A 12,175-nucleotide genomic window follows, 5' to 3' on the forward strand; every position below is an offset into this window, starting at 1 on the left:
TAATTATTTCATCTGGGAGGAAACTAGAGTTACAAGTATGAAGTAACTAAATTATCAAAGCACTTGATGCTGGTCTGGAAGAAAATGGAACGTTTATAAAGTAAAATTCAATTAAATGATAATAATTGGTGGCTTTCATAATGATGTGTGATGGCAGCCAATAAAGAAAATCAGAATATGGTGTGCAACAAAATGATCAGCATTGTTTTGATGTAACGTTAGTGAAATCTTGTCACTTTATAAAACATTTATGATATTGTTCTACTCATTGTAAAACAAATAGGATATTCTAGCTGTACACAGGGTGCAGAAGAGAATACTAACAATAATTAAGGAGATAATGGATTTAACTGTGATGAGATGTATTTACAAAAGAAGGGATGCTTATCCCTATTTAATTATTTTACTGTCCACAATCTGCCCACACAGCCAACTGGTTTGGGCAAATAATCTATATACTAAAACTCTCATTTGTTTGTTTGTTCCTGAAGTACAGCCAAAACAGTACACGATAGCTCGACAATTTTAGGCCCACCTTACTCACCGTCGTCCCTTTGGTGCTAATGGAAGAAGTTTCATTGAAATTGGTGTTATATTTTTTAAGTTATTCACATTTTAATGTTTAAATCTATCTCCTAGGGAGGGAGGGAGGGAAGAGGGGAGGTTGGGGGGGATGGAGGGGGGGAGGGAGGGATGGGGGAGGGTGAGGGGGGAGGGATAAGGGGGGTTGTGGGGGAGGGAGAGGGGGATAAGGGGGGTGGAGGGAGGGGTAGAGTGGAGGGGGAAGGGTGGAGTGGGGAAGGAGAGGGTGCAGGACCAATGCAGGAGAGGTTTGGGCCCAACGGGACCACTTGGTCTAGTATATAATAAAAAGGAACTGCAGATGCTGGTTTATACCAAAGATAGATACAAAATGCTGGATTAACTCAGTGAGTTAGGCAGCATCTATGGAGAAAATGGATAGGTGGACAGGGCCCTTCTGTTTGAAGAAGAGTCCCGACCTGAAACGTCACCCATCCATTTTCTCCAGAGATGCTGCCTGACCCATTGAGTTACTCCAGCATTTTGTGACTTTAACTGGTTTGAGCATGTTTGCCCAGAAATTATTTCACATCACAAACTGCAATGTTGAGGTGGGCCTTTCTTTGAGTATGACACCTCCTTGTCCCTTTCGATGGTATTTGGTTTTACACATAGTTCAAGGGTTTGTGCCGTGCTTGTTTTTCCACACAAGGACCGTTCCTCCACTAGCTTTCCTTCTGCAAGGCTAGAGGTGAAGCATAGTTCGGTCGCAGTGTGAGGAGAGTTGAGAGAGGTAGGGGTAGGGCTGGAGCTTCACTCAGAGGTGGCAATTTGGCCATCATAGTTGGGGGGAATTTTATTTTAGGACCAGTGTGTGCTCAGAGGGATTATTTAGCATTGGTTGAGGGTGTAGAAGACAAGACTGGAGGTGCTATTGTGCTGGTCTGATGATGGGGGAAGCCCAAAGGAGATCTGTGGTGATGTGAGGTCATAGAATGAGAGGCAAGCAGAAAAAACAAGTAAAGAGATCTCTGTCATTGGAACTATGCTCCAGAATTCACGACCATGGAATAGAATTAATCTAGGTCCCCTTAAGTGATACTGAAGTACCTGTATGTAAAGATTTACTCTATTAATTATTCATTTGGCATAGAATTTACAGTGAAACAAATTTCTTATTGATTTCTTCAGATATCCCTTTTTTTGCCTATTGTGGGCAGTGTAGGAGAATTGGTCGATATGCTATATTTATATTTTGTTCCCCACAAGTCAGTTGTGCCATCACGCAAAATAATGTGTCATGTAAAAATATTTTATGACGTATATTTAGTTTTCGAAAATGAATGAAGGAAAAGAATGGGTTGTTGCATTAACTGCTTCCTTCTGTTGCAAGCTGCGAGAGATATGAGTAAAATCTATTGCTACACATCTCCGACAACTCATATCATGCACAATTGTTTAGAATCGTTGACTTACACCTTCAAAAATATGCTGGTTAATATTAAATCCAATGATGACAAAAGAAACTCCAGACGTTGGAATCTTGAGCAAAACCCAAAGTGTTGGAGGAACTCAGATTGTCTGGCAGCATCTGGGGAGAGGATGAACAGGTGATGTTTCAAGTAGGGGTGTGTGAAGAAGAGTCCCAACCCAAAATGCCACCTGTTCATTCCCTCTCCAGATGCTGCCTGACCCGCTGTGTCCCTCCAGCATTTTGTGTTTCGCTTAAATCCAATGACATCTGATAGGATGAAGAAGGGTCTTAACCCAAAACATCACCGAACCATGTTCTCTAGAGATGCTGCCTGACCCACTGAATTCTCCAGCACTTTGAATCCTTTTGGACATCTGTCATTGCTGCCAGATCTAATATTGCTGCCACCTGTAATTTGTATTAACCTAGAGTGTTTTATCAAAGTAGGTTAAGTTTCAGATCAATGAAACCTAAGAACTTGGCCTACATAAATGCATTTTGGAATCCTCCTGGTTGTGGACTTTGCCCATTGATTGGAACAAGGTATCTGCCATTTCTTCTTGCCAGGCAACTTGGATTGTTCTGGAAGGGAGCCCTCTCGCAGAGGACTGGTACCAAAAGCCAAATTACTTCGAGCATCAGGCATCATAAATTAAGTTGCATGAATTGGTGGGACTCTCCATCAGTAGGTTTTGACCAAGGAACTAGCCCAGCTACATTAGAGAAGATTGAAGGATTTTTGTAATAATGCTTTGCCCCAGGGTATGTGCTGATTCACTTTGTTTCTACTTATTCCACCCTTCTCTTGTTTCTATTTACAATTGGCCAGGGCCATGCAGAATGGCTATTCCATGGTGTTGTTCAATCTTGGCTTCACATGACAAATTCCGCCAGGATCCAGACAATAAAATGTCTTTGTTGAAGTAATATAGGCCTGTTCATTTCTATACTTGGACAGAAATTTGATTCTGTTCAATTAGATTAATTTTTTTTGTATGCAAGTTACAAATATTTTCCAAAAACCCTCTTGCAAGTCTGCATAATAACACAGCACAGAGACATACTCATGCAGAAGATAGACACAAAATTCTGGAGTAACTCAGAAGGCAGCATCTCTGAAGAGATGGAATGGGTGACGTTTCGGGTCAAGACCATTCTTCAGGAGTACTTGTGCAGTCATCTATAGAGGTATCCCTACTGTATGCCACACCGCTTGTCTTTTAACCTTAGTTAGTTCCCTCGTGTCTGAAGGATGGATATCACTGTGCATCAGCTTTCACAGAGTGCAGATAGAATCCTCTAGGCAGGTTAGCAGTGGTTTTTTGGCGATTTCTAGACCCTCATTATGAGCACATTATCTGCCACATTTACCAACATGTTATTTCCCCTCAGAAGAATAATTCATTGACTGTGAAATGTTTTGTGTATTTTTAGGTTTTAAATACACTGTAAGTATTAGGATCATTCCTCTGACTTTTATCTGTTGCTCCCAGTTATTAATTTTGGGGGGGAAGACTGCAAAGGTTGCGTTATTCATACACAGTCAGAATAAATTCGGGATTTATTCCGCATTCTGGCTTTCAATCTCCAGCCACTTTTCAGTTTCCTGCCAATCTGCCCTTTCTCCTGAACACCACCTGTTCTCACCATCTGATCTAAATGGCTATTCGGGCATTATTTTTATTTAATTATTTTTATGGATTGCATTTATTGTCTCCTTTATTGCCTTTGATAAGGTGGTAGTGAGCCAACCTCTTGAGCTGCTGCAGTCCTGTTGGTGAAGGTACTCCCGCCGTGATGTTGCTTCAGATTGTAGACCCAGTGACAATGAAGGAATAGCCATGTATTTCAAGTCAGATTGTGTTTGACCTCATGCAGAACTTTCTGGAGATGGTGTTTCTGTGAACCTGCTGTCCCTGGTGGAAGTTGCAGGTCTTCCATTAGTTACGGGAGGAGTCTGGACATGTAACTGCAGTCACTGTCTGGTGCTGGAAGCAGAGAATGTTTAAGGTGGTGGGATAGCAAGCACATGAGCCAGTTTATTCAGTATGGTTTTAAACCTTTTGGATGTTGTTGCAGCTGCACTCATCCAGGCAAGTGAAGACTGTTTCATCATTCTCCTGCCTTGTAATCAGTGTAAAAATGATATGGTGACAGGAAGTGAGTCACATGCTGAGGATACCAAGCTCCTAACTTGAATTCTGAAGAAGGGTCTCGACCCGAAACGTCACCCATTCCCTCTTTCCTAGATGCTGCCTGACCTGCTGAGTTACTCCAGCATTTTGTGACACCTTCGATTTGTACCAGCATCTGCAGTTATTTTCCTACACAACTTGCATTTCTACCCACAGCATGTAAGCAACTGTATAATTGGATTTCTGTAACAGTTGAACACAAGATGTTGATCATTGAGCACTTGATCAGAACATACCCCCCAACCTCAAGAATAAATGGTCATCACATGAAATATTTAGCTGAGAGGATAAGGTATTTTGTGATTCAAGAGAGTGAAATGTCAGAAATGGTATTGGTTTCCTTAATTAATATGAGTTGGAATTGGTTAATGTTCATAAATTGCCATCATATGTTAGCTGGTTTAAACTTCTGTCAATTGAATGTGTGGTCCAAATTAATGATTCATTTTGGCAGAGAAGATACTGTTTTTAAAAAATCTAATGGTTTGTTCAGCTGCAAAATGTCATGATCTCATACTGATCCAATAGGTGTACAATTATGAAGTCTAACTGTAGAGGTATTTCTCGTCATGTTTATCACATGAGGTGCAAATTAAATCCCCCACAAAGCAGGAAGCGCATCAGAATGAACAGATGGATACCAGGCTGTAACTTTAGGGGATTTGATCGTACTGAAGCTGAAAGGACTATCAGTCTGCAGAGTAGAATGCGCTGCCAGAGGAGATGGTGGAATCTGATACAGTATGTGATATTTAAGTGATATTTAGACACACACTTGAATAGGCAAGGCGTAGAAGGATATGGTTCCAAATGGAGAACAAAGAGGAAGTAGATTGAACTTTATTGCCTACCATCAAAGTGAGGAATGTGGAATCCACTGTGGTGGATGTTTATGTTAACTTTTATGTGGTTGTGTGTCTTGTCGCTTTTCACTTAGTATGGCTGTATGGTAATTCAAATTTCACTGTACCTTAACTGGTACATGTGACAATAAACTGACCTTGAAACCTTGAAATAAGATTAGTGTAGATGAGCAGTGGCAGCATGGGTGGTGGACTGAAGGGCTATTTTCCATGGGACTCTATCTCTGTATATTTGGCCCTTTAACTTCACTCAATTTTTGATTACCATGCTAAGTAGAGTATTTTATTTCTCTTCAGTGGGAGGCAAAATAAAATGATCATGACGTGTCTGGGTAAAATGTCACGCGTTTCATGGCATTCAAAATAAAATAAAAGTACTGGAGAAATTTAAGATTATGTTAGGCACTCACTATGGAAGACCAATGGCTGTACTCAGCTGCATGTGATAATCAACCAACATCACTGAAACAAACTATTCCGCTGTAAGAGTCCTGAGTTATTTGCAGACCCTTCTGGTACAAATTGACTGGTATATTTCAATGTCTTACAACATGTGGTAATTGGTGAGCTGTCATTCCAAAAATAACCGTGAAAATGACTAATTTGTCACATAATTCCCACTGGTTCACTCACTTGCTTCAGGGAAGAGAACCTGCCTTCCCAAACTGTCTGGTGTATATCAGGCTAATCCCAACTAAATATTAGAACCAAAATGGCCCCACAAGTTGTTCAGCTGCAAAAGCAATCCCCAACAAAGAAAGTAAAGAGAGCCCACTCACACTTTATTTTGGCAAATAAAGATGGTGATTAAATATGTCCCCAATGTTCCAAGAACACAATTATAGCACCAACTTACATTGAAAAATATGGTTGTTTTTCCATGATATCTTTGACTTTTGCTTTGGATACCTTCATAAACAACCAAGGAAAATTATAAAAATACACAGCAAGCCCTGTCATGATATAAGGTGTTTATGTTTCGGATGTGCACCCTTCATCAGAACATAAAGCCAGGATACACAAAGCCCCATAATAATTCTAGGCAAAAGTAAGAAAAACAAGAACATAATTAGTGGTTGTCTTTTCTCCATACAGGTGCACTTCTGGTTCTATTTCGATTTCTCATTTCACATTTCTAGGATTTGTGGATTAGTTTTCCTTTATATTTGCACATTCATCTTCCTGTAGTATTAGGTTGTTTGCGTCATTGTTACAGCTGGCAATCATTTCAATATAGATTCAACAAGCAGTTCAGTGAGATTGAAAAGGATTTGAAAAAATAAACTGTAATCTGGCAGCATTTTCTTTAAACTGGCTCTATTGATTGGTACATTAAAGAAAATGATCCACATTTTCAACATGAAATTGGTGTTACTCTGCAGTGAGTGAAGTCAGGTTGGTAACACTGCAGAAAACTCTGACGAAGTGTTTCATATCATTGTTCAAAAACTGGATCAGATTATCACAAATGTTTTTTTGGTGCCTTTGTTTATAAGATAACAGCTTATTCCATGTTATAATGTTGCTAACTCCTGTTACATTTGTGTATTTCAGAACATTTAATCAATGAGCCAAAGGATCATGAGGTGATGATACAGATAGACTGTGAGGTGAGGGCCACCAGAATCATTCACATCAAGACATCATCGATCCCTGCCTTTATGCGACAGCACCAGGAAAACCACACAGATACATACCAGCGGTCAGCACCAACACCTACTCACGCTGCTCCCCCTATCATCACAGAATCTGCACAAGGGACTGGCTTCAACATTTACCGGTAGTGTAGCACTCGCCTAAAAACATTGTATTTTAAACCACTGCACTGCTATCTTTAAAGGTCACTGGTTCTAAGGACTCATGTAATGCATTTGAACATAAGATGATTGGATACAATTTTTTTTAAATTTGATTTGATCTAAACTGTCACCAAACAACTTAAACCAAACCAGCGCTTTTTTGTGATGGTACAATGCTGCGGCAGTTCTAATAAGTCACATAACCAGGTTATCACATTTTTTATTTAACAAAAATATGATTAATTTAGGCGATCAGGCCTTAAACACCTTATAGGATATCGATCTGTTATACAATCAAGAATAAAGAACTATATGCGTACCGGCACCTTTTGGTCCACGAAAAAGCATTAAACTAAACTAAAGATAGACATAAAAAGCTGGAGTAACTCAGCAGGACAGGCAGCATCTCTGGGATGGGTGATGTTTTGCATCGAGACTCTTCAGACTCTGAGAAGGGTCTCGACCTGAAACGTCACATATTGGGTCTGAAGAAGGGTCTCGACCCACAACGTCACCCATTGGGTCTAAAGGGTCTCGATCCAAAACGTCATCCATTCCTTCTCTCCAGAGATGCTGCCTGTCCCGCTGAGTTTCTCCAGTTTTTTATGTCTATATCTTCAGTTTAAACCAGCGTCTGCAGTTCCTTCCTACACTAAACCAAACTAATTTAATTTAACACTGCATGACTCTGGTCTGTTTAAAAATTGTTTGGTATGGGTTTTGCTTATGACAGTATGTAGCCAAGGGGTTTGAAAATTTGAATATTTTGAGGGAAATCAAAAGAAATAAAAGCAATAGGCTGAAGCATTATTCATCTTTGCAAAGACTGCAATTGCTACTGTAAGCATATTTGCATTGTCAAAAGTTTTTTAACTTTAAGCCCTGAAACCTATTGTTTTTTCCGATTGGAAATTTAGCATTCGATTGTATTGTTTGGTTGCACATGACTTGTTAATTTTTTCTCTGTTAACCTTTTCCATAAGAAGACTTCCATTGATGTTCTTGGATGTTCTTCAGTCAAGAATTCTCCTTATTAATCTGCCTAAACTCATTCTGGACTACACTTCTTCCCACCCTGTCTCCTGCAAAAAGTCTATCCCCTACACCCAATTCTTCCATCTACGCCGCATCTGCACCCGGGATGAGGTGTTTCACACTAGGGCATCAGAGATGTCCTCATTCTTCAGGAAAAGGGGCTTCCCCTCTTCCATTATAGATGAGGCTCTCACTAGGGCCTCTTGTACATCCCGCAGCTCCGCTCTTGCTCCCCCTCCCCCCATTCGTAACAAGGACAGAATCCCCCTCGTTCTCACCGTCAAACCCATCAGCCAGCGTATCCAACAAATCATCCTCCAACATTTCCATCACCTACAACGGGATCCCACTACTGGCCACATCTTCCCATCCCCTCCCCTTTCTGCGTTCCGCAGAGACCATTCCCTCCGTAACTCCCTGGTCCACTCGTCCCTTCCTACCCAAACCACCCCATCCCCGGGCACTTTCCCCTGCAACCGCAGGAGATGCAACACCTGTCCCTTTACTTCCCCCCTCAACTCCATCCAAGGACCCAAACAGTCTTTCCAGGTGAGACAGAGGTTCACCTGCACCTCCTCCAACCTCATCTATTGTATCCGCTGCTCTAGATGTCACCTTCTTTACATCGGCGAAACCAAACGCAGGCTCGGCGATCGTTTTGCTCAACACCTTCGCTCAGTCCGCCTTAACCAACCTGATCTCCCGGTGGCTGAGCACTTCAACTCCCACTCCCAGTCTGACCTTTCTGTCATGGGCCTCCTCCAGTGCCATAGTGAGGCCCACAGGAAATTGGAGGAACAGCACCTCATATTTCGCTTGGGCAGCTTGCAGCCCAGCGGTATGAACATTGACTTCTCCAACTTTAGATAGTTCCTCTGTCTCTCTCTTCCCCTCCCCCTTCCCAGTTCGCCCTCTATCTTCCTGTCTCCACCTATATCCTTCCTTTATCCCGCCCCCCTGACATCAGTCTGAAGAAGGGTCTCGACCCGAAAAGTCACCCATTTCTTCTCTCCTGAGATGCTGCCTGACCTGCTGAGTTACTCCAGCATTTTGTGAAATAAATGCCTAAACTCATTGATTAAATAACAGCTTGCTTCAGATCAGTGATGATCAGACCACATAGCTCAAAAATTACTAATCACTATTGTTTCTCTTTATCCAAAATCACCGACCCCCATCATGAGGATTGCCCTTGGACACAGCAGGTTGTTATTGTATCTGAATGGCTATTGTTCAAGTACAAATTTGTATACCAAGCACAACCTGTGTTGGTGGTTGTGGTCTATCACATCTGAGCCTATTCCTGCATAATGTAATGTTTCATTACCAGAAAATCTCTTGAATTTGTGATCCAGGGCAGGGATCTTACTTTGCTATATCTGATCTCTTGGTCCTGGCAGTTTGTAGCAATGTCTCCAACTCAAACCGTCCATCACTACCGTCCATTGCTACTGACCAAACATCTGACCTGGGTCTTCGTGGCTCGGCATCACAGCATCATTTACTACAGTTCTTGGTACTTTGATTTTGGATCTCGATCAACCGTTTACATGACTTGTTGTTCAGACACCACTGCATATGTACTTTCTCCAGCCTTCAGTAACAGGATAGCAATTATTTGTGGAACTTTCCAGTTCACTGGAATTCATCGGCTACATTGTGGTCAAGTTCTGGGGTTTCTTGAAGGAGAGTCACTGCTTGTTCGATTGTTGAAAATTACCACATCCTGAACAGTGGCCAAATGCTTTAATTGTCAAATCTGTCCGGTCTCATTCCAGTGTCAGGTGACGCCAATAATGATAACCTGTTCCACTGAATACATACAAACTCTCAGTTCATTTCAGAGCTGAAGACCACACCACTTGCAAACCCCATCAGGCCTGATCAAATTGTAGCCTTAGGAAGATTGTTAGTTACATACAGCATCAAGTTCAGAATTTATCCTTTTTCTTCCTTACAGTTCATGATTGTAAATCATTTAAAAGAATGTACTTAGATCTGTATCCTTTGTTCCTCTCATTTATATAATTTATTTTGAGATGTTAGATTTTTTCCACTTCCGGAAAGATTGTGAAATTGCAAACATTTCTGTACTTCAATAAATTTGTTATTTATCTTCTCAACATTTTTTTATATTTGATTTATACACAAATGATTATAGTTACTATTCTGTGGTAGTAGAAATTATGGTCATTGTACAAGTTATTCATTTGTTGTTACTGAATTCAGGTTCACTTTTGGTTTTGCAAATGAAATTTGAGAGACCCTTCACCCAGTGTGGTGCAGTCCCCCCTTAGATAAATTGCATGTGGTCCATAGAGCAAGCTCAGTTACAATGCAATAGTTGCACTCAGTAAAATCTTTAAACAATCTTGTTGATTTCTACTGGTTTTTGGGTCATAACTTCAGCTTCGAGGAAGCAACTTTAAATATGATGAATTATTGCATTATTTAAGAGGGAGGTTAGTTATCAGCATTTTATATATTTCCCAAATCTGAGCTACTCATACCCTTTTACTACTGTTGTATAATCACTTACCCAGTAAAACAACATTCTTTGGCCATCAAACAAGACAAAGACCATGGGTTCATGGGAACATCACCAGCTGCAGGTTCTCTCCAAGTCACACATCAGACTGCTTTGGAAATGTATCCTCTCTTTTTTATTGTAATTGAATGTGAAATTGTAGAATTTCTTGCCCTTTTAAACCACTGCAGGAGTGATTTTGGGACAGATTTGCCAATGATGCCCACATCCCAACATAAATTAAACATAGGCTTCAGGATATTTCACAGAACCTGGCACCAACGTGCAGCAGGTCAACAGAAATATAATCAAAAACTTGGGTTCGAGGGAGTAGGTGAAAAGAGAGGTGAAGGGAAGAAAAGTTGAAAACCTATGCTTGGAGTTTTTAAAATCTGGGATGTTCAATGGTCCATCAATGGAGGAGTGCAAATATTTTCAATAATTGTAAGCCCTGAAAAGATTATAGAGGCCAGAGTGGACCTCCAGCAAACAAAATTCTGTCAATGTCAAGAATATTTTCTGTGACTGATCATCCAACTCCTGTAGAATTTAAAATATAGTTACAACCTTCTGCATGGAGAAATTTCATCTCACTTCAGTCTTAAATTACTATGATTTCTCTGAACTCTTGTCCAACCCCACCATTCCACACCAGTGCTGGATCCTCTCTGGATGGAGGAAACAGCCTCTCACCATTTAATTCATCTTAACATCAATTCTCATTTTCAAAACCCCAAGGGGTGAAAAACCAAAGCCCTCATTGGACAGCTTTCTCATCCTGAAAGCATTCATGTGAATTTACAATGCACAAACTCTGGACAAGTTGTATAAGAAAATAACTGCAGATGCTGGTACAAATCGATTTATTCACAAAATACTGGAGTAACTCAGCAGGTCAGGCAGCATCTCGGGAGAGAAGGAATGGGTGCAGCTCTGGACAAGTTGTTCATTAGTTCTGGAGACCAAATCTGCACACACCTTTCCAAATGAGGTCTCAATTAAACCCTGCACAAACTCAAGAAGACTTCATTTCCTTTGTACTTCACCCCTTATCTGATATATTTTGATGTGTAATTTCAACATTCCATAAACAGACACACCAAGATTGCTCTATTCTCCTTTTTAAAGTAAACATTGTTCGGTCTGCCAATGTGAATAATCTCACATCTTCCACAATATCTGCCATATTCTTATCCACCCACCTAACCTGTCCAAAGCAGTCTCGTGCACTGTCTCAAAATCTCAATCATTCACAGACATGGTGAGGGGTCAATACTGATCCATATACTATTGCGTAAAAGAGCAGCACAGAGAATAATGGGCTGAATCGAGTTGAGTGTCATCCCTGAGTTCCCCATAAAGCCACCAGCTGTCAAATATTTGCAGTTCAGGATGACTTCGACTGCCCAGCATGCTTGGTCTGACGCATGCATCCTTGTCCAGCTGGAGATTAGATGCCGGCACATCTGACTTTCCATTTTGCTTGTGGGCCTGCTATTGATCTGAGCAGTGGAGTACATCAACCAGAGCGACCACTTCACATCTGGCCCCTCAATTTACGCCAGATAGTGCTTGGAATTGGCAAGACATCTGCCACGTTCATTTCAATGGAAGTTAACCCTGTGGAAAATGGCCATTTCAGGTAAGATTTTAATTATTTTACTTTTTTTAGATTTGCTAGTTAATTGTCTTTTAAATTAGATTCTGAATCATACAGGACAAAAATAGGCTCTTTGGCCCATTTGCCCACGTCCACAAAG

General features: G+C 40.8%; 1 protein-coding gene across 1 annotated transcript in view; it reads left to right on the plus strand.

Moving 5' to 3' along the window:
- atf6 (activating transcription factor 6) overlaps positions 1-9,947 on the plus strand; it is a 214,223-nt gene extending 204,276 nt beyond the window's left edge. Inside the window, exon 16 of the mRNA XM_078407413.1 lies at positions 6,609-9,947. Within this exon, the coding sequence (XP_078263539.1) occupies positions 6,609-6,838 (230 nt within the window). The 3' untranslated portion in view covers positions 6,839-9,947. The remainder of the gene's footprint in view (positions 1-6,608) is intronic.
- Positions 9,948-12,175: the final 2,228 nt, after the last annotated feature.

The sequence above is a fragment of the Rhinoraja longicauda genome, chromosome 11, assembly GCF_053455715.1.
Source record: "Rhinoraja longicauda isolate Sanriku21f chromosome 11, sRhiLon1.1, whole genome shotgun sequence".
Classification (NCBI taxonomy): domain Eukaryota; kingdom Metazoa; phylum Chordata; class Chondrichthyes; order Rajiformes; family Arhynchobatidae; genus Rhinoraja; species Rhinoraja longicauda.